The sequence below is a fragment of the Alexandromys fortis genome, unplaced genomic scaffold (assembly GCF_014885135.2).
Source record: "Alexandromys fortis isolate MF-2015 unplaced genomic scaffold, M_Fortis_MF-2015_v1.1 scaffold_14, whole genome shotgun sequence".
In the NCBI taxonomy this organism is placed as follows: Eukaryota; Metazoa; Chordata; class Mammalia; order Rodentia; family Cricetidae; genus Alexandromys; species Alexandromys fortis.
The window spans coordinates 11,270,322-11,294,929 of NW_026067910.1; the positions used below are offsets into that span (position 1 = coordinate 11,270,322).

The following is a 24,608-nucleotide window of genomic DNA, read 5'->3' on the forward strand; positions in this document are numbered from 1 at the left end:
ATCTCAGATCAGTCACCGGGGCATCTAAGTTTTTGAGTCAATCTTTAAACCACAAATTGTTTTAATTAGTTTCTTAAATTGGCTTGACAAAAAATAAAAATTTTAGGTAATTACTATCTATCTCATATACTCCAGAGGTAATAGTATCTTGGGAATATTTTCTATTAAAACAACAGATAATAAATCTATTCATACAAAGGAATATTATCTATTGACCTATGTTCAGCGTATTGAGCTTTTGTCTGTGACTTCGGGGAAGCATGATAGCTGAAGACATAGGTATAGAGTGTCTCTGAAGATGAATTCTGAGTCTACCAAGATAACTGTGAGACCTGGACGAGGCACCCTCACTACTCCCAATTTTATATTAATAAAACCAGGATTTCTGAGAAAATTCAATTGAATATTACACATGAAGTATTTAGAAGATACTAGGTACTAAGCATTCAGGGTGTGTTAGCCACTTTATTAATATTTACTTCTCTGCACTCTGACATTAATCATAAGTATTTAAATTTATTTTAAAATAAATCAGTGACATTTTAGTTTGAGTTATTAATAAGTATGCAAAAACATGGTTTTTATGTCATTTGAGTAAAAATTTATATTTAGGTGAAGTTATGCTACTCTACTACTAATGTACATATACAAGCCCCATTTTCTCTCTCTCTCTCTCTCTCTCTCTCTCTCTCTCTCTCTCTCTCTCACACACACACACACACACACACACTCACACACACAAAGACAGAGAGAGGCTGCACAAACATGCCTCTTCTCTGTTTCTCATTGCCTGTCTTATGTCTCATGCATAGCTTTCAAACCATTAGGTCAACAAGGAAAAACAACAATTCTTTATACCCAGATAGGAACAACTCTAACATGGCTGTGTGTAACTGAGGTGCTCACTGTGTTATGCTGAAACTCTGATTCTGCAGTTGATGCTCAGACGAGTTTGCTGAGTAGACACTGAAAACACATATTAGGCTGGAGGGCTTTGTGTCCATTTAGTTCAGCATGAAGGCATACATCATCCCTGCCTCACCCAGTCATCATTTTATCTTCAGGATCCTCCATCACTTCTGTGTGCTAAATACAGTGTACCACACTTCCTATAGCATCACCCTGCCTCTATCTGTTCTTCCTTTTATGCCTAGTTACGTACAATCTCATTAGTATTTCTTTCCCTGAAGTTTTCAAATATGAAGTGTGTGCATTTAAATAGGGAAGATATCATTGGGGTGGTTTCATACAATGCAGATTGTACAAAAGCTCTCCAACAAGAACAAATCTTTGTGTTGTTATTTAAAGATAGCAAGGTAACTCTGGCGTATTCCAACTAATGATCCATTAACCTTTCAGGGGATTCAGACATTGTATAACACTTATTTGTTAGAATGGCAAACAGATATACCTTGTGGGTTGTTTTGTTTTTAAAAGGCAAAGTACCTAAACAGATTTGTCTTTGCTTCTTAGGGTGACAGCTTAAATCTTTTAAACATAAATGGGAATAACAGCCAAGTTAAGATTTCTGGTATAAGTATGGATAACCTTATATCTGGTTCATAACTGTAAAAATAGTAGATAACACCATATAAAAGTAAGTCATTAAAGAAAGTTAAACTAAGTACTCAAACTAAAAGGATTGGTATGATATTTAAAAGATACTCCAATTTTGTTAGGAATTTTGTTAACTTCTCTTACTCTGGTCAAATCTGTGTGTATATAAACTTGGCATTTTCAGAGGGATAACAATATACTCTGTAAAGGTAAAATGCCTTGCCTTTCCATTTTCAGTTATGATCCATTTATTCTGTGTATACTTTGTGTGATACAATTCTCACATTGAAATGACAGTTTTAAATTTTTCTCACTGTTGTGGATGTATGGACTCTGTTATTTGATCTTCATTTTCTTGCTTCCTATTTATCGCTAATGAATCAACGCTGTTATTTGGAGGACTTTAATTTCCAGAAATTATTTAAATGTCTCTCTTCATGTGTATCACAAGTGACTATAGCCAGGAATCTTAGATGCCCTTATTTTTACTATTTATCAAGGTGTGATATCTTATGAAAGTCTTAGGTGTCTAGCTCTTTTATTTATAATTGTTGTGCTATATTGTTTACTGGAATATTATTTTCTGAAATTGTCCTGTTCATATTGTATGTTATTGACCAAGATGACTGTCGTGGTGTTCCTTTTGATCAAATATTTAACTTGTTTCTTCCTTAAAAAGGCCCTGACCTCCCTTTTCTTACAGAATATGCTTTAGAAACTTTAAAATGTCAACTTTTCTCTTCCTCTTTACAATAGAGATAAATCCCCCAGCCTTGTGTCAGTTTTGCAACTAATGTATAACTCTCAAGTCATCTTTTGGCTAAATAATACAGGAAAAACTAGGGCTTCTCTTCAAGTAGGCGTATAAACAATGAGTGCGGATGAGGAAGCACATTGTTATTCCACCTACTGAAATCAGTGCTAGCACGTCTCAACCAGCGCTTGACACCCCCCGGCTTTGGGTTTCAGTGAAGATGAACTCAGTTTCTCCTTCCTAAGGCACAAATTCTTCTTACATTTTGCCATCATACTGAATCAAGACTCTCTGGCAGATTAGAGTCTGGTGCAGATTTTCATTGACATCATGATTCTCTCAGATCAACTTCAGTACATTTCTCCCTTATTTTCTCAACTGAAGCAATTTGCTTCACACAGATAAAACCGTTTTGTGTCACTTTGAGGATAATGTCTTCTTATTTATTCAAATTATCTATGTTTTTAGTAAATCTTTGTTATTCACTTTGAGGGTAATTTCTTTTTCATTCAAATTACCTATGTTTTTAGTAATTTTTTGCTATTTACACTGATCTTTCAAACTGCTTTCTTTATCTAAATGTTAAATATATTTACATAAGTTTTAGTAATCTATTCACTCGTAATTTAAAACCTTCTGCTTCCTCTGCAATCCCTGTCTGTCCCCTTCTTTTTCTCTTTATCTCTCTCAGTTTTCTCTACTCTGTGGTCAGTTTTACCAAAGATTTTCCACTTCACTAATCCTTCAAGAATATTGTTACCAACAGATGTTCATTAATATTATGGATTGCCATTGTCACTTGTCACACATGTCCTCGTTTTTATTCTTCTTCACATGCCTAAGGCAAAAATGAATTGATAATGAATTTTTATGCATATATTTAAATTGGAAATTTTGATTTCTAAAGAAAAATAATACCATAAAATTTGCAGCAAAATGGATGGGGTTAAAATGAGTAATATTATGTGAGGTCACTCACTCTCAAAAATAAAAAGAGCCATACTCTCTCCCATATGCATAATCTAGACTATATTACTCGGGAGTTGACAGAGGACCACAGACAATGAACACATGAAGGCAGCTAAGTAGCTAATTGGTTTACTAGTTCTAAACTCTGCCATGGACTTTTCATTTTATTCTGAATGGCTATTCTAACTATATGAATGATCATTGAGCTATATAGCCTTTTGATTGGTTAATTTTGGTGTATTATGTGCAATACTTTTTATATTTTAATATAAGGTTTGAAATTCTTGAAGAATGTTCCCCACTCACATGTATTTGTCTATCATTTTGATGAAGGTAAAGTCATTCAACACTATTGTGATTTTGAAGGATTGATTTCTCTGGGGAAAACTGGCTTAAAAGTTAAACATATTTTTATATAAGCATGGGTTTAATCTAAGTACACACACACATGACCATGTTATAAACACATACGGGTGTGTGGATAACTATTTATGGTTGTTTCAAGAACTGTATCTTGATACACATAATTCTGTACTTTTATCATTCTCCTGTAGTCATCATCAAGTCAATGAAGAAACACATACATGATAGAAAACACAAAATCCCCAAGAAGGTTCATTTCTTCTTCCTCCTCACACTGGAATTACACATATCAGGAACCCAAGACCTCTCCAGCAACATGGATTGACATTTCCACCTACCACACATACCTTCATGTTCCTGCCTCTTGTTTCCTGGTTTCTCTTGCTTTCATTTGTTTTTATTTCAATGTGCCTCTGTCTGTAGTTTCAGAGTAATACTCGGCCTCAATCCACTGCTTTCTTCAGTGATGGGAGAATATCCCATGAATTTAATAGAGCTTTTCCTGTCCAGATTATTCTCCCTGAAGGTAATTTTTCTCAGACCCGAGGTGGGACACTTAGTCTATTCCTTCCAGTTTTTTGCAATTATGTATATGCTGAAATCGAGAAAACTACTGGCAGCAATTGTTTTCAGTTTCTTCTCTTTGTAAAGGTGAGTATAGAGTAAGGTTGGAGAGGCTCACTTCTAATTTGATCAATTTTAAAAATTATTGCTACAACACTGTTTATTCATGTAGCCAACAATGATTTAACTACAGATTACCACAACTTCTGGCCAGAATATGCTTAAGCAGGCATAATTTCAAGTCAGAGAAGTCAGGAAACGAACTAGTGGCCTTTCCCAGCACAGGCATCCACACGACTTCCATCTAGTTCTCTATCTTACAGTGTTGTTTTCTGTTTTCATCCACTCTTATGTGCTCTTCTTGGTTGCAAATGATCATGTCTTTTTAAATTTACCTATCTATAATTATTGTCTTTCATTTCATATCTAAGTTAAGAGCATAAATTAGAATCTATTTTTTTATTCAAGATGACAATACTATAGCTATATAAAATTTACAAAGTTACTGTACAATAAATTAACCATGCTTGCTGTTTGTGAAACCTTTTTTAGCAGAAATCTGAAAAAAAAAGCCTTTTAAGGAATTTTTTGTTTAGTAAAGGAACCGGGAATAAATGTGATTTTTTTTTGTTTTGGTTTTAGTTTTGGTTTTTCAAGGCACGGTTTCTCTGTATCATGTATCTGTATCTTGTTGAATCCTGTCCTGGAACACACTCTGCAGACCAGGTTGACTTCAGACTCATAGAGACCCACATTTCTTCCCCCCCGCCCCAAGTGCTAAGATTAAAGGTGTGTGCCACCACTGCACGGCAACATTTACTTTAATACTGACTCTTCTTTGTGTAGACTTATTTCACGTGTATTCTAGTATTAGAGAGAAGGCACTGACACCTTTAAGTACAGAACATTTAATGGAACACTTGTCAAAAGCAAAATTCATAATCAATTTATGTATCATAACCAAACTCATTGATAACATATTAGGGATATTCCTGTTGTTACTTACAATGCTACAAATAAGTAGTGTCAGCATTTCATCTATAATACAGAATGTAAAATTGATATCAAAATCCAGAGATGAAGAAAAACACTACATATACTCATTTCTTTTTCAAAGTCTGGGGCAAACTGCTGCTTCCAGAGCAAAAAGATTTTTTTTTATAAATGGAGAAATGACAGTGTGTCAGATTCCCAGTGTAGTAGCCTGAAGTCTTCAAAGTCCAGGTTCAGGGTCTTACTTGGAAAAGGTGGATATATATGTTTTTATGAAATTAAGTGGAAATAAAACATAATTGAGACAGAGATCAGTCAAGGATGACTACTGTCAGTGAGAAAGAAGAGATATATACTACAGGAAAGCTAAGCAAAAACCAATATCACTAGCAGAATTTTCCGGTTTCTGGGTACCAATGCCACATAACCAGGGCCCTTCCTTGTATGTGTATTGTGATGTTAGGATGAAGTTAAGTCTAGAATACACCATTCTAATAGCTCAGCTGGAAACAAAAGGCAGCAAGATGCACTGATCTTCCTATTCAAGAGTTCTATACTCTTCCTTATATAAAGACACAGTCAATGATCTAAAATGCCTAACTTGATTCATGTGATGGTATCTCTTGTAAATACAGTCTCAAATGATTTTCCCATAATAATGCTGCCATTTTGAAATGTTTCTGTGATTCAACATGGGTTTGGACTGTCCATGCAGCAGAGTCTAGTGAGATTGGTAAATGTAGATATTCTTTCCTGAATAATAGAAATAACATGTGAAACACACTGAGGTGACGTAGGAGGCCTTTTCAAGTGAGATTGCTTCATGTTTCTTAAGAAAAATATCCACAGCAGGCTACAAAGAGACACTCCAGGAAAAAAAGCACCACAGAGGTTTTCAGACTCCCAAACCTTATATGGATATTACATATTTTGATATTTTTTAGAGTGATAAATTATTCTAAGGAAAAGAAAATTGAATATTTTTTTCTCTGAGACAGTATCTGATATATCTTACAAAGGCATTTTAGTGCTATAATGTGACCCAGGTTAAAAACAAAGACATCCACAATGCATAATTCTAAATCAATAGCCATATACAATAAAATAATATATTTTTATATTTGTTCATATACTTATATATTTATATGGTTTTCTAATGACTGTGAAGACATTTTGCAATGAGTATATAATTACAAAGGAGTGATAAGTCTTCGTAGACATTTGTTCATAATTGTATATTAAAAAGAACATAAAATACAGGAGTCTATATAGTTAATTTGATGAACTAATCAATGCAGACATAGGTCTATGGTATTTTATTTTCCAGGGTAAGTTTTTTCAACTTCACTTTCATTCTAATTTGGGGTTTGGCACAGGTTATGTCTTTAAACAGAATATTAAATTTTGATAGTTATAGTACCTGAAGAGTTGGCATTAGAGGTAAGGCTCCCTACTTAGTAAACAATAATTCATGAGCAAAATATTCCCATTGCACAGGTGCCAAGTAAAACAAAAGTATCTCAAACTATGTTAGAAGTACAGTCTTTGTAGACTGTGATTTGCAAAATATGTGCAATGAAACACGTAAGCACATGTATATGTGTGTGGAGAGAGGAAGGGAAGAGAAGGGGAGAGGGAGAATGTATGTATATTTTATAGTAGAACGGGAAAAGTCAGAGGCTATAGAGGCAAGTGCTTCCTAATACTTTTATTTTCTTATTTATATTTTCATTGTTAAGAAAACTCTGTCTTTTATTCTTGCATCCCCCTCTTCCACTTCTTTATAGGTGATAGTATGTTTAAAGATATGATGCTAAAACAGGCTGTGCAATTTTGATTTGCACCACTGTGAAGATAATACCCCAAATTTACAAGGGTCTTGTTCAGATAATTTAACTTACAACTATGCTATTATTACCTTTGTCTTTCAAAACTGAAGAACTCTTCCCAGATTTTTCTTTTTTCATTTCTAAAAGAGATCATGAGAAAGAAATGTTAATATAACAGATTATTTTTTGTCACAAGTTTCTTTCTATGTTCTGCTTATAGGGGCTTCAAGAATTGGAGCAGCTCTTCATTGATATTCAAGATCCATTTGTCTTCTGATCTATATTGTAGATTATATGGAACTAATAGTTTAAATAACTTTTCCAAGCTTGTGAGTCAGGAGAGACCCCACGTAAACTTGCATTTCTAGGGCTTAACCTCAATATCAAAGACACTAAAAGCAATAGGCAGATTTTGAAATACAAATGGAAATTAGACTAACAGAGATGAGACAAGATGGAAAGATAAAAACATTTTAGAAGACTAGAGAATCCTAGGCTGTACAGATCTATGAGTTAGACATGATGGCATAAATTACTTGTACCCAACGTAGTGCAGTAAAAGTGATATTCTGTGACTTGAAGGTCAACAGTGGGAAAGCCATGAAGTTTCCACATTCAAAATCTAGTGACACTAGCTCTGATAATTCCAACTGAATAAATTCGAGTTCTCACAACACTCTAGACAGTGTAGGTAAAGATAGCCAGATACAGTCCTTAATGCCACCAGCTAACATCCATTACCAGTCAAAGGAAAGACCCCTGGCATATACAGTACCCAGATATTTCACAAAACTTCAACTCAACCTTATACTTAATTGTAATTATGTAGTTACCTCAGTAAAAATCATTTAGTTTCTGAATTCTAATTAAATCACAAGGAAACAAATCATCTATTAAAAGAATTAAATTTTGCTCTCCACACACAGCTAGTGAGTGAACATGTAGTTACTTGAGGAAAAAAATACTGAACCATGACTCTTTCTAGACATAGTAAGGATTTATTAATCCTACCTTAAAATTTTGAGAAAAGGGGAAGAATCCTCACAAGTTTATTTTTAGCTGAGAAGAAATTTACTGGGCAGGAAGCACCATTTTAACTGTATAGTTGGAGGTAAATGCATGTTGTAATTTTTAAAGTTGAGGATAGTTCCTAGGTCAAGAGTAGAATAATATTCCAGTAACTTAGATGCACAACACAGGAAGGAAAGCACTTTAGAGACACCCAACCACTAGAATGTATTATGTTTCCCATGTTACCAATTGGCCATAAAACAGATAATTCAGATGGCAATTGAAGAAACCATTAAATGCAAATTATACACAAGAATTATTATAGTTAAACAAGTCCATTGATAAAAGAAAATTGCTAATATTACTACTCTCATATTATTTCTTTAAATATCAACCACCCCAAATTTCTATTCATTCTTCAATGGTTTGCTTTACTTAGAGGACAAGCTGACTACACAAAAGGACAATAAGTTGGGCAGTGGTGGCTCATGCCTTTAATAACAGCACTTGGAAGGCCGAGGAAGGCAGATCTCTGTGAATTCAAGCCTGGCTTACAAAAGCTAGTTCTAGGATAGGCTCCAAAGCTACAGAAAAACCCTGTCTCAAAAAACCAAAGGGAAAAAAAATGCAATGAAACAAAAGTTAAAAATAGTTTCCTAATGATGCATGTGGATTTTTATCAAAAAGAGAGTCTTAAGTTCTAATGTTTTAGCTACATATTTCAGACATATTAATAGTCCATGTTCTCATAAACATCCATATACTGTTAATATGAAGAGTAATTTGAAATTTTATGCGTGATTGCTTTGTATTTAAAAATAAAATATGGAGATTGTGATTAAAGTAACTATACAAATCAAGATTTTAAAATGTACAAGATTAAAGATTATTCAGTTTGACCTAAAATATTCCATAGCTATGAATCTAGGGATGATGTATCGAATCTTAACATGACTAAAAGAAGTAAATTGAAATTACTTTTCTTTGTCTTCTAACTCTATTCTGCAGAAAATGGGATGAAAGCATATACATAATATTTACTCTTATAAGAAATTAATAAAAGGCTTATGGAAGAAACAAAAGACAGAAAACCATAACGAATATCAGGAGAGAGCAAAGGGACATTAGCATTCTCCCTGGCAAAATTACATTTTTTTTCCAATTCCAAACAATAAGTGTCTAAGTGGTTTTAAAGGAAACAGCAAAAGTGAATAATTTTATTAATCCACTTCTCATTATTCATTGCCCTAAATGACATCTTCAGAAAAAGCATTATGCACTCATTCTCTAGCCGCTAAATAGTTTCTAAATGTTTGCTTGAGAACCATTCAGTCAGCATTTTTTTTTGACCACATTCCCATCTTGGTGTTTTTCTTCATTGTTAGTCTTAGATCCTCATTTGTATTTATTATAAATATTTGTGTTTTATGTTTAAAAATAAAATTATACAATCTATCTCAGAATGACAAGTCAATTAAAACTCCTAATAAAAGGAATTTTTGACAACGTGTTGTCAGTCTTTGAAGGCTGTGGTGATATGTCTGTGAGGACACTGTGAACAGGGGAGATTATATTGATGTCTGAAAGTTAAGTGATATAACTGGACGGGAGAGACTTCATGAATTCTCAAATAGCCAACTGTGTAACTAATAGCGATCAGTCCAATCATGTAGCAAACAAACTTGAAACACTTTCTTCAAGCACTGAGTACGTTCCAGAAATGCTGGGGTGTACTTGTACTTTAGAAATGCAACGTAGACTGTGGTCCAAAAAATCAAAACAAGGCTTGGTTTGGGCTTCTCTGAGGTGTATATTACCACCATGGATGAGAAAAAGGTCTTCAAGGTATCCTCATGGTTCCAGTTCATTTGCAAAGCACTTTCTTCAGTGAGAAAGAATTCTTAAAATTGTCTTAGATCAGAGACCTGCCCTGAAGTCATTTAGGTACCCATATTATTTGACTAAATTCTAAACTATGGCTAATTACCCGGCTTTGCGCTTTTCTGCTTGGCTGCAGAGTAGAATGGTTTTCACACATACTCAATCTAGTGGTCATCACACCTTAACTAAAATGCCTACTGAAAGTCTAGGAATTCATGTGGTTGCATTTTAGTTTTCTTCTGCCTAGCTCTTGCAGAAATATAAGTACTGTGTAATTATATACAAATAAAATCAGGACTTTCATTGTGTAAAGTTTTCTATTGCATTATTTTAACTTCTGATTCAATATTTAGAGAATTAATTCCATTACAAAACATAATTTTTAAAAGAAAACTTTATTAATTTTCTTTCTATAATCATACTCAACTTGCAAAATTAAATCTCCTTGCTGATAAATAATATAAGCCACAGTGTTCTTGGCATTTCCTGAATCTTAAACTAAAGCTTTATTTTCCATGGTTACATACATTGACATAACATCTTTTTTACTTCATATGTATGTATAGTGAATTGAGTGATATTAACATGATAGCTAAAGCTAAGAGATCATGTGTACAGAAGCTTGTCCAAGATTACACCTAATTAAAACAATAACAACACGGTTCTGCTCCATAGCCAATCATTAATTACATGGTTTGCTTTGGTGGTCAGTTTTTTATTGTGTATTCTAGACATTAACCCATCGTCATCTGTATTGCTGACAAAGACTTGTTTCCCATTCTGTAGGCTAATTCTTCAAATAATTGATAGTGATATTTTGCTGTTCAGAGGCCCTTGTGGTATGTTGAGATCCTGTTTGTCAATTATTGGTCTTATTCCCTTTGCTACAGAAGTCCTCTTCAGAAAGCCAGTAGTACCTCTACATACCATTTGAAATGTACTACCGACTTTTTCTTCTAAAAGATTAGGGTATCGAGTCTTATGTTGACTCCTTAAACCTTCTGGGATTGAGTTTTGTGTTTAGGGTGAGATATAAGAATTTAGTTTCATTTTCACAGTTATAACTATCTTTTTTTTTCCTATCATGATTTGTTAAAGATGATGTCTTCCTTCCAATGAGCATTTTTGGACTCTTTGTTAAAAATCAGGCAGCTTTAGTAATGTGAACTTATACCTGGATCCTCAGTTTTACTGTAGTGATCATTGTGCCTAACTTTTAATCAAGTATGTTTACTGCAAGTATTTTGCTGCGTTATCATTGTATCCTTGAAGTGTAACTTTAAATAAGGGAAGGTGATACCTCAAGCAGAGATATTATTGTTCAAGATTGTTTTGACTATCTGAAAATTATTCTGTTTCCACTGAATTTTGAGATTGATTTTTCAATTTTTTTGATGAACTGAGTTCATAAGAATTACATTGTGTATTGATTTTAGTATGTTAGCCATTTTCACGGTGTTAGTCCTATCAATTCACAAGCAAAGAAGTTCTCTTCATCTTCTTATTTCTACTTCAGCTTCTTCCTTCAGTGTTTTAAGGTTTTAATCATTACAGGTCTTTTACTTCTTTGCTTATTTTTATTTTGAAAGTTCTTTTGTTTCTTAGAGATTTTTATGAAGGGGATTGTATTCCTGATTTCTCATTCATTATGTCTTTAGTATATAAGAAGACTACTGATTTTTATGAATGGGATTGTATTACTGATTTCTCATTCAGTATCTTTAGTATATAAGAAGACTATTAATTTTATGAATAGGATTGTGTTCCTTATTTCTTTTCAGTATGTCTTTAGTATATTAGAAGACTATTGACTTTTATGAATGGGATTTTATTCCTGATTTCTCATTGAGTATGTCTTTAGTATATAAGAAGATTACTGATTTTTGTATGGTAGTGTTGTATCCTAACACTTTGTAGAAAGTATATAAGAAGATTACTGATGTTTGTATGGTAGTGTTGTATCCTAACACTTTGCTGAAAGTACTTTTCAGGTGTAGTCATATTCTGGTAGACACAAGCAAACTAATGAAAAACAAAAAGCTATAAACAACTAAAAGCACATACAGAAACAGTAGAGTTCTTTGTAAAATGGTCAATTACTTCTGAACATGAGGCCCATCTTGGAGTGGTTGATATACCCAGGGTCATCTGATGGAAATAACTGATTTTCTATATATATCAGCAGGTACAAGAGACAGTTCAGTTGCTAACCTTTGCCTTAGTGTCTACGTTTTCATTCATTCATTCAAAAATGTAACTATAAATATAAAATAATAAAACAAAAGCTATCAAATTGAAGTTGAATAAGACAACTACAATGATAAAAAATATTTGTTTAAAAATCAATCATCTACTAGTCAATCAACATACACAATTTCACAATGCTTTGGCATGTGTAACTTTTTAATGTTACGTACTGTTTCCTATCAAATATATCCATTGCTTATTTTTATTTCTCATCTGCTTTCATAAGAATAAAGACAACTATACACTTAGTCATAATGGCCAATGTCCTTCTTTTCCCTTTTTCTTTTTTTCCCCTTTATTGAAAATAGATTCTTTTCTCATGTAATATATCCTGATTTCAATTTCCCCACTCTCTAATCTTCCCAGTTTCTTCCTGTTTCCCTTCCCACCTAAATCCACTTTGTTTTCTGTCACCAGAAAAGAACAGGCTTCTAAGAGATAATAATGAAATGCAACTAAATAAAATATATTAAGATAAAACAAAAATAATCACATTGAAGTTGGACAGGACAGACTAATAGAAGAAAAGAATCTAAAAGAACATATAAGAATCAGAGACACTCATTCACACATTAAAGAATCCTATAAAAACACTGTTTTTGCACAGTGTTTTGCACAGTGAAAAAAATTCATAATCTGTGCGCACAGGACCTGTCACATAGCCTTTCAGGCCCATTGCATGCAGCCTCAGTCTCTATGAGTTCAAACAAACTTTGTGTGTGTGTGTTGATGTAGAAGGTCTTGTTTTCCTGCTTCCCTCCATCCTTCTGGCCCTTACATTCTTCCTGCCTCCTCTTCAGCAGGTTTCCCTTAGCTCTTTGGGGTGGGGTTTGATAGAAACATCCTGTTTAAGACTGAGTATTCCTAGGACTCTCGATTCCTGCATGATATCTGGCTGTGGGTTTCTGTATTTGTTCCAATCTCCTGCAGGAGAAAGCTTCTCTGAACATGGCTGATCAAGGCACTGAACTATGAATATAGCAGAATATCATTAGGAATTACTTTGCTACTACATTCTTTTAGTAAAACACTAGTACTCGGTTTTATCCTAGGCTGCTGTCCTGTCTAGTTTCAAGTTCTTGGTCACCTAAGCAGTGTTGGGTATGGGTTCTATGTTACAGTATGAACCTAAAGTCAAAAGAGTTATGATGGGTTAATCTGCAAGCTTTGTGCCACCATTGCCCCAGCCTATCTTACACCATTGTAGATGAAGGATCTGTGGCTGGCTTGGTGTTTATGTTTCTCTTTTGAGAGTGTGTAGAGTACTTTCCAGTACGAAAGACATGGGAAAATGAAAGTGAAGCCTCTAGGTAGTCATCAGCTCTACACATCCATGTTTAAAGAGCTGAGTGGATGTTGTCTTCAAACATGGGCCCTTCCTGGGTGGCACATGCTTTTAATCCCAGTACTCAGGAGGCAGAGGCAGGTGGATCTCTGAGTAGAAGGCTAGCCTAACTTGGTCTACAGAGTGAGTTCCAGGACAACCAGAACTTCACAGAGAAACCCTGTCTCAAAAAAATAATTCAATGAATGAATGAATGAATGAATAAATGAATAGATAAATAGATAGATAGATAGATAGATAGATAGATAGATAGATAGATAGATAGATAGATAGATAGATAGATAGATAGATAAAGGGTCATTGCTATAAGTTTGTAGAAAGAAACCCATAAACTTGACAACAGACTGGGTTATCCAGGGATTCCTGTGGGGCCTCTTTGGCCAACAACTCAAATTGTAGTAACCCAATCTCAATATGGGAAGCTTCATTTAGTGACAAGACATGGCCAGTTAAGAATCATCCTACACCATTACCTGGCAATTTCATTTATATTCCCTTCATATATGTATATATTTTAGGAGGTTTCTACTGCATTAGACCTCCATACTAACCATCAAATGGCCCTTAATTTTAGCTGACTCTTCCTGTATTCCTTTCCTCAACGAATCGTCCCACCTTCCCCACTTGATCCTCCCATTCCAGGCCCCCCTTCATCTATAACTATCTATTCTATTTCTCTTCCATAAAGAGATCTATCTCTTTCCTCTACTCCCTTACTCTACACCTACCCTCTGTTTTTCTATGAATTATAGCTTGGTTATCATTGACTTTCCAGCTAATATCCTCATGTAAGTTAATACATACCATATTCTGATCTGGGATACCTCATTCAGGATGATTTTTTTTTTCTAGCTCCATCCATTTGTCTTCATATTTCATGATAATATTCCACTGTGTAAATATACCACATTTTCTTTATTCGTTCTTCTGTTGAGGGGCATGTAGATTGTTTCCAAATTCTGGCTACTTTGAATAGAGCCCAAATTTACATGATTGAGTAAATGTCTTTGCGAAAGGATGAAGCGTTCTTTCTGTGTATATCAAGGGTGATACAGCTGGATCTTGAGATACATCAATTCCCATCTTCCTGAGGAACCACCATACTAATTTCCATCGGGACTGTACAATTTTGAACTCCTACCAGCAATGGATGGGAGTCTCTCTTACTTCACATTCTGGCAATAATGAGCTGCCACTTGTTTTATTAATTCTAGCCATTCTTACTAGTGTAAGATGAAGTCTCAAAGTAGTTTCAAATTGCATTTCCCTAAGGCTAAGAATATTGACTAATTTTTTAAAAAGTGTTTCTTGTTCATTTTAATTTCCTTTTTTGAGAATTCTTTTTTATTTCTATATCACATTTTTAAATGGATCATTTGTTTCTTTAAATGAAGCTTCTTCTGTTCTTTATATTTTTTGAATATTAGTCCTCTAGAAAATGTGCAGTTGGTAAAAATCTTTTCTCTTCCTGTAGGATGCTCCATTGTCTGAATGATGGCATCTTTTCCATGAAGAAGCTCCTCAGTTTCATGAGGTTCCATTTGTTAATTGTTGATATTAGTTCCTATGATAATGTGTTCTATTCGTAAAGTGTTTTTCTATGCCAGTGACTTCAAATCTATTCACCACTTTCTCTTTTGCAAGGTTCAGTGTATCTGGTTTTAGGTTCAGGTCTTGTATCCATTTGGAGTTAATTTGTGAGAGGGTAGCAAATATGAATCTATTGTATTCTGCTACAAGCAGTTGCCCAATTGACTAGCATCATTTGTTAAAATTTCTCTTCTTTCCAGTGTGTATTTCTGGCCTCTTTATGAAAACTCAGGAGGCCATGGGTGTGTGGATTTGTGTCTGAGTCTTCAATTATATTCCAACGATCAACTTGTCTGTTTCTTGTGCCCAAACGTCTTTTGTTACTATTCCTTTGTAGTACAGTTTGAAATAAGGGTTACTCATGCCTCCCACAGTTCTTTTATTACTTGGGGTTGTTTTAGCTGTCCTAGGGATTTTTTTTGTTTCCACATGAAGATGAAAATTCTCCTCTTGAGATTTGTAGAGAATTGTGCTGGAATTTTGATGTGGATTTCTTTAAATCTGTAGTTTGCTTTTGGTAGGAAAGTCATTTATATTATATTGACCCTCCTGTTGCTTGAGCATGTGAGTTCTTTTCATCTGTTGATATTGTCTTCAATTTTTTTCTAAAAAGACTTGAAGTAATTATCATACAAATCTTCTAATTGTTTGGTTAGAGATACCCCAACATATTTTTTTTATTATTTAAGGTTATTGTGAAATGTTGTTTCCACCATTTTCTTTTCAGATCATTTCTTATTTGTATATAGGAGGGTTTTTGTTTGTTAATTTGAATCCAGCAAACTTTGTTCAGTGTGTTTATCAGCTATAGGAGTTTCTTGATGGAGATTTTCAGGCAATAATTCATAATGAATACTATCATATCCCAACTTTCATTTTGTTCGTGAAGCATATTATGAATACTATCATATTTCAACTTTATTTTGTTCATGATATTAATTCAATAAAGTTTTAATAAAAGAATGAAGCATGTACTGAAGAACTAATAAAAGTCAATATTGCCTTCTTGTAAAAACAGTTTCAGTCACTCATCATTAGGTCACTTACAGTCTTCTGCCTCCAGAAACAATATATTATGGCATTTTCATAATTTAATTCTTAACATATAATTTATTATTCACATATATATGTATATACAAGGTATTAATCTCCAAGACAACTTATGTAATTATTACAGAACCCCATGGCTAAATTCATTTTTATAGAACTACATCTCATTTATTTACTATTCAACATCATGTTTTGCTGATATCTTTTGAAATTTAATTGTAAACTAAATGTATGAAAATATTTTAAATATTAGCATTTTATTCAGATTATTTCTAGAAGGTTTTTATTTCCATATTATTGAAAGAATTTTTGTTTGTAAGTATATGTGTGCACATATATTTGTATGTATGTCTGTTTTTATGTCTCTGTGTGTGTGCGCATGTACATAGGCAATAGGACAGCTTTTGTTGACGTCCCTTTCCATCTTTATACAAGTTGAGGGGTAAAACTCAGACCTCCAGGCCTTAATATCAAGCATCTTTATCCTCCTAGCTATCTTGCTGGTCCTACAATGTTTTTCATTTTGAAATTTGAATCTGATTTTCCTGCTTTCATTTTGCATAGACTGTTCTCACAAAAGGAATTCAATATGTTCTTAAGCATTTATGAAAAATAGGAATGGTTTAGACATAGGTTGTCTTTCATTGAGAAAAGTATTCTTATGGATTTCCCATACAATGGACGGCTATTCAAGGATTGCCCAATAAAGTAATTGATATATGAACATAGTGAGAACAAGACTAGCCAATGTCATAGTAAATATATAATAAGAATAAGCTAAAATATATTTTATTTTGTGACACCTTTATGTTGACTAAATATTTCATAACTATCACTAAATTACATAAAATTTTTCTTTTTTGAAGACACAAATTAAATGTACTAACTCAAGAATTTTTCATGATAAATTTTATTTTCAGAGTTTTAAATGATAATATTTGATAATTAAATGACTATTCTTTATATTGTAATGTATAAAATTCAAGTGAATGGAACTCAAATGTTTCCAGCTATAATGATGAAAAACTTTTTTAAGCAATGTTTTATAAATACAAACTATTGAAGGAAATTATGAATTGAAATTTGACATTTCAAAAATTTTTCAACAAGCTTATACTAACATTTTATCAAAAAGTAAGACAAGATTACACAAGTTCAACTTATCTATGATGTAAAATTCACACTAGTTCTTGAAATAACTTAAAATGTGTGATTTCATTTACTGTGATAAAATAGTAGAGTTGAAAATTTGTTTTTTTTTTCTGAAATTTGCCTCTAAATTATTATGTTGACAATTCACTAATTTATACTAAGGTACCTCATACAAACCAAATGCAAACAAATAATAAATGCAAATCATTTTAAGTAGATCTTTGGTAGGAAAACCAATATGTCTTAAAAATAAGTCAATGAGACAAAAAAATCAAAGTTAATCTTTTCTCTAAGCAATTAACTTTGTTAATGAAACCATTTTGACATACATTCTGTTTCAAGGGAAAAAGAGATACAGCCAATATACGGGCTCAGTTTAGTGGCATGAATGATATAGTTTTTAATAGAAAATCTAAAAAGCAAATGGCTACTGCCTTTGAAATCTAGAGGTGGTATGCACTTGTGTTGAATAGTACAAACTATAATGCATTTCTTCAGCCTTCTATACAATCCACTTTACAAAGTCAAGTAATATGCAGAATTGAGTTAAATACTTAATGTTTCTCAGTTTCAAATACTACTGACGGTAATCAGAATGCTGTGAGGAGAAACAGTATGTGTGAGGACAATTTCCTTATGATGGAAATCAGGAATGAAACATCCACCTGATGTCAAAATGTAGAAAATGGTTAAAACTGGACACATTTTTGTTTTGGTTAAAAGTTTTCTCAAATTATACAATCTACTCTCAAAGGAAAAGTAAAATACTTTGTCATTATATTAACAGGTCACATGAAAAATTTCCTCATATTTATAATTATATTCAACTATGCAAAAAGAAATGGTTCATGTTTGTATTCTTTTATTTTCAGATTAAGACAAAATTTAAAAATTATAAGTGAAATAGAGATACACAGATGATGCAAAGAGCTTGTTACTTTAGGAACCTAAGACACTGAATTGTTTGTGAAGAAAGTGTACTAGTGGATCACAGAAGGTACTGAATGAAGGCAATGTGGGAGTGATGCTGTTCTTGGAGTTTTGTTTCCTGCCCTGAGATTCAACGCATCCGATAGTTTAGTCCTTCTACCTACCACCCCTCCTGACTTTCTTGTTACTGAGGCTCCTGGATGGTAAGAGTGGTACTTTACAGAGGCAAGGATTGGGGAATGACCTTCAGAAAATATGACATGTATACTTGTATCTTTATGTTTTGAAAGAATGACATTAATACATATCCTCATCATCACATCCAAACATCATCATTGACTCAGGTGGTTCATTTCCTAGGCAAAAAAAAAAAAATGTCTTCAGTGTTGAATGTCAATGCTACTAACAAAAATTTGAATGACGTGCATCAAATGATGCATGGCAGATGGTGATTCTGAGGAAGAAACACATATAAAAACAAACTTCCTTGAGTAATGTGTTCTGCTGTGACATGTAGAATTTAGAGCTTTTTGTCTACTGAAGGGAAAATGGAACAGACAGTGGAAAAACCAAGAGAGTAAGAACTGAAAAGGAATTTTCTATAGGTTGTATGAGTCAAGGACGAGAAGGACTTAATATAAAAGTACTAAATAAGGGTAAGATGAAGTAAAATGTCTATATGACTGTGTAAAATAATGAACTGCTAAACATTCTTTAAAATATGCAAAATAAGTTTTAAAAAAGAATTGAGGGTTCACATGCAGGTATTGTTTGGTGTTGTTTGTAGATCAGCTTCTCTCTTGAGTCAAGCACAACCCTTCCCAGCGCCTGGCCTGTTGTGGGCGCTCAATAAATATTAAACAATGAAGTAAAACAGTTTTCAAAGGTTTAAAATTCACAGGAATCAATCATTTTTTATCATTTAAAATTTATTGAGGGTCAACAACAAGACTTAATCAACATATGCAGATTGGTTTTTATAAACACACATCACACAAATCATTAAATACAATTGGGTCAACTAAGCTTTTTAGTTTTACTCCATTGATTTTTTAAAGTTTAAATTCCTTCCTTTTTAAAAAGAATTTTGGTATACAAAAACTATAAACCCAATCATTCAAATAAGTAGGACTGTCTCAGGGAAATCACTGCTCTAAGATATTTTTAACATTCACTTTAAACTCAGAATGAGTGTTCAATAATTAAACATCACAGATTAAAAAATAGCCAGTGCATACACAAAGATTGTCTACTGAGATAAAGGAACATAATGGCTCACACAAAATGTACTTGTTTTCCACCGTTTATCCTGACAAATTTTAAGGCTCTTACAATTATATGGGTAACATGGTTTACAGAATCACATCCAACCCAAAGAAAGACAGAAACCCTTCTTGTGCATACAGATCAGATTGCTTATGTGTACTGAAACCTTTCTAAATTTAAAGAAACATTGAATATCTTAGTAGACAAAGTCAACCTTGACATAGTTTTGATGTTTACTTTCATAATTTACACTTCATAAAGGGATGAACAATTTATTCAAATTCATGTTATTGGTTAATTAGAAATCAAATATTGTTCTTAAAAAATTGTCATGTGTCAAATTAACTGGGTTGTAAGGTCATTTTGTTTAATAGGAGGATGAAATGTTACAGATAATAACTTAGTTACAGCCTTTTAAAAGTTACCTTATAATACTGAACTTTACATATACATTTAAGTGTACAGTTTGACTTTATTGCAATCTTATAAAATAACAGGCTTTCTACATAAGGCCTCCTATAAAATAATAATAATCTAATGTAAGAAATACTCCATTTAACAACCATGTATCAGAGTATCAGAAATTTTTCATTTGAGAAAAGTATTAGCTTTTGATTCTGCCCTAAGTATATAAATTTATTTTAAAAGCAAGGATAAGGTCTACTTTACTGAGTTTGGCACACGAATTTGTACAATTAAGGAATTATTTAACTATCTCTTTTCTTTTGCCTTGTTAAGAAGTTCACATTAACATACTTATAATTAATAAACTAAATAATTTCCATATCTTAGTCCATATGATTGTTCATCACACCCAACTTCTGAATAAGAACCAACTATAAATATATGAGAACAAATAGAGTTGTTGAATAATAATTAAATTTTCTCTATTGTTTCTACTTTTGAATTAATAAGGTGAAGATTTAATCTAACTTTTTAACTTTTGCCTACATTTTTTGTTAGAACTTGCCATTACAGAATATTCTTATAGCTACAAAATGTGTTCAGCATAAGTTGTTGAAATCTGGCTCAGCTTAAACTTCTTTCTTGACCTTTTCTCTATGTTTGCAATCAACCAACAAATATATATTGAGCATACAATCAGTTGATGGGCCACGGTGAGAGGCTCTTAGAACAAATCCTAAACATGACTTCAATAATTTCACGAATCAGAGTGAATGACAGAAATAAAAACAATTCACAAATGATTAATTTGTGCCTCTTTTCCCCACGTTCCCCCTGCTTTACTCCAGCCTTTCTACTGAGACCCAAAAGAATTGTCTTAACTGCTCTCTGCCTGTGCTTGTAGTGCTTCTTTAGAGCGGCTGTTTGCTCTCCCTTAGCTAGCTCTAAGAAAACCACACCAGTTGTTTCCTTCAGAACCAGAAAGATCGAAAGACAGTGAAGTATGATTTACGACTGCATGTCTACTTTGAAGAAGTACACAAAAACATCTAATTTTAATGAATTAATTATCAAAATGAGCAGTTTTTAGTGATGAACATTACATCATCGAACCACAACGCGCGATTTTGAGACACGTACATGAACTGTAATGATGTATCTGTACATGGCTGCACATAGCTATCACGTTCAACTTTAGCACACTAATTCCTCCCATAAGCACAGCCATATAAGTTGTGGAAATGTCTTTTGAAAGCCATTCTGATACACGTCTATTGAGAGCCGTTCTGATACTCCTACATACAACCTTGTGGATGTCTTCCTAATTACATGACTTTTAAGTATAAGGGTATAGAAAATCATAATCTTCAAACCTATAATCTAGCCAATATAAGATCTGCATGAAGAAAATAAAAATGACATAACCCATCATACACTAAAACTAAAATAGCAATTTGTGGAGTTCTGGACATCTTAGCTCCCCTAGTCTCCCCTTCTATGTGATGATGTCTCTTTTTTATAAACTAGGCTCATCAGAAATTATTCCACTATTTCCAAAGAGTGTCTCCCATAATGTAAAGTGAGATTGAGTTAATGTATTCATGCATAGCTGGGATGCACCTATATGTTCAATATGCACAACTAGAGTTTTATAGAGCACAGCACATTGAAATCTGACAGGAATTAACTAAACCATGATGTTTTCCCTAAAAAAATCCACAAGTTAAAACTTAAATGAATGAAAAAGTATCTTGATGATATTTGTTTTTTCTCAATGCATTATTTAGATAATAAATATTTCTGAAGCTAACTAAAACTATGTAGAAAAGAAATGAAAACAGAGTTCTAAAATATTCACTTAAGAATAAATATTAGAATTCTGTCATAAAACACATAGATCAAAGTTAGATTTTTTTCACATGCAAACTCTCTGCTTTATTCATGTTTTAAAAATATCTATCATCAGCTATTGGCATAAATAGACCACCACAAAAAGGCAATGTGTTTAAATATACTAATTTTTTGTTTATGTTTTAAAATATGAGAGCTCATTCTCATACATTTAAAACTGAAATGTTTTACAATTGTTATAAAAATAATTTCTTAACTTTATATTAGCATGCAATGCTAAATTTTAATATGATAAAATGCAATTTTAATAAAATTATAATAGAAATATCTGAAAGATTAAGTTCACATCCTAATGAACCATTGCCAAATTCAGGAAACATCAGTGAGTTAATAAAAGGGACACTTTCTTAAATAAGCATTCAGTGTTCCTAGCAATTATGTTAGGTACCACTATTCTCCATTACTAGCCAGTCTACTTTGGACATGTGGTACTGTTTTAAAACATTCTACTAGACCTGGGATACTGCTGAATTATACAGAGTCTGCTTGGCATGTCTGAGGCCAAAAGTAAATCCTGAATACAAAAACAAAGCCAAACCAAAAACATAAAAAAGACAATGGTAAAATAAGAAGCAAAGCAAGCTATGATAAGTAATTGTTATGACTAGAGAACAGAAAACCACGATGTTAAGTGGACTACTGTGTGCTATGATAATTTGTCAGAACTGTTTTCATGTGAAAAAATGACCTAAATAAGTATATATGCAATTTAGGAATTTATAATTTGTTGTATCCTTTCATAAGATATTTTATTTGGGCTAAACTGTCTTTTGTCAGTAAAGCAGACTGGGAATGATTGTTTTCATTTTGACTAAGAAATTTCAATATGGAAAGCTGCATAAGTGAGCAAGCCAAAACATGATCCTGTGTTTGTGCTTTGTATTTTAGACACTAATGTAGACACTTTTACTCAAACAGAGTTGGCTGAAACATTGCATTGATTCCTTAAATGGTCGGTGGTACCCAGAAGCCAAATAAATGGAAAATTTTATCAATATAATTATTATGCTATTTTCACTATAAAAGTCTTTAAATCTTTTAACTTAGTTAAGCTGCAGGAATAAGCACAATATCGCTCTCCATGATAAGAGACCATGGTCAGGAGGATTTTAAAGCATATTCTGGAGTGATATTGTGGTATAGCTATATTAAACAATATATATATATTCATAAAATTATGACTTTATAATGTTTAATACTAAATTTTCAGGCAATCAGCCACCAAAGTCATCACATAAACTGTAATAAACTTTTGCTTCCCTTTGCCCCAGTGCCTTAACTTTAACAAATTCTTTTTAAAGCAATATAAATTATTTTTAATAAATTGGGCTGAATTATGTTTATTCTTCAGGCTATCACCTGTGAGGTGGTACTGAAATCAAAACCCATACAGAAAAGTGTCTACTCATTACCTAGCTCATTTTCTCATTATCAATACCCCTCAGCATCTCTGCGGTGCAATGAAGCAGTCGGTATAGGTTTCCTGTTCTGCTTTATACTCAAAGCTAAATACACAGAAGAAAGACAAGACCAGATAGTTGCCTCACATTCTCCCTGTCCAAAAAAAAAAAAACACGTGAAAGGACATTGCTATGGAGCAAGAGATTTAAAGGTTATTGTCTTCTGCCTGTCTGAATCCAGTGTTTTCCTCCTCATGTTGTTTTCTTTCTAAAGAAGATAATGTCAACCTGCTTCACTTTTTTTTTTTACCTTGCTCCACTGTCTTGGCTTTCTCTTCTTTCTTTCCGTGCATGGCTGCAAAGCAAAGATAAGGTTTAAATAAAAATTTAAGTCTGAAATATGTATTCTACACATAGAAGCATTTGGGGATGCATTCAATACCAAATATTGCTTCTAACCAAGCTCTACTCTAATGCATTTAAAATATTTCTCATCTCTCTATAAAGCGATTGAAATCTGTTTTAAATCTAATCTTAAGGTATTAGTACCAAAAAAGAGAAGCAATAATCTCTTTGATGTCCAGGCTGATTCTTCCACACTCTTTTCTACTTTATTCCTGTATGATGTGTTTTTATAAACAAGCTACAAAGAATTGTACTTGACAGGATTATGATTAATTGACTTACATTCCAGGTTATTGCTAGAGACACAGTATCTTACAAATGTCAACCAGATGCACTTTAAAATTTAAACTTAGCATGTCTTCATCAACTGAGAGGGCAGTGCAGTCACGCCTGAGAAGCATTTAAATATTAAGGAAACCCATCCCACATCACAAGGAGCCAAAAGAGATAACGGAATCTTTTAAAGCACTACATACCCTGATTCATGCTTTCTCTAAGATTTATTGCTCTCAATCGAGGATTTGCTGTTTACCTAGTTAAACGTCAAATGAGCAGAAATTTTTCATGCAAAATTATTGCCTCCAGCTGAAGTAACTGATTCAAGAAGGGATCTTCAGAGAATTTGAACATCTACTAGCTGCAGAACTGATGTGGAAATGAATAATGTCATTACAACCAATCCTACGGAGAGTTGCAGAGGAGAAAATGCAGCTTTAAAATGAATAAGTGAGTCTGCAGCTGGCTTTGCTCATTTTGGAAACAGAAGTGTTTCTTCACTGGGGGCCTCTAGAGAGATGCTGCTTCCCGATGAGAGAGCATGCAATGTGTTGAATATTCTGCAGTGTTCTTGTCAAAGCATCTAAATGGAATTCAGTGAAACCAAAGATTCAGCTTTCATTTTAATCAAATGCCAGATGTAGTGAGCATGTCAAACAATATCTGAAAGAAGCCATCAGGTAAACAAAAATATTCATTGGTGACTACTT

At 33.1% G+C, this 24,608-nt stretch overlaps 1 protein-coding gene across 1 annotated transcript in view; it reads right to left on the reverse strand.

Annotated features, from left to right (window-relative positions):
- Positions 1 to 24,608, reverse strand: part of Trdn (triadin) — a 285,314-nt gene that overhangs the window by 60,536 nt on the left and 200,170 nt on the right. Inside the window, exon 22 of the mRNA XM_050137969.1 lies at positions 23,528 to 23,572. Coding sequence (XP_049993926.1) covers positions 23,528 to 23,572 — 45 coding nt within the window. The remainder of the gene's footprint in view (positions 1 to 23,527; positions 23,573 to 24,608) is intronic.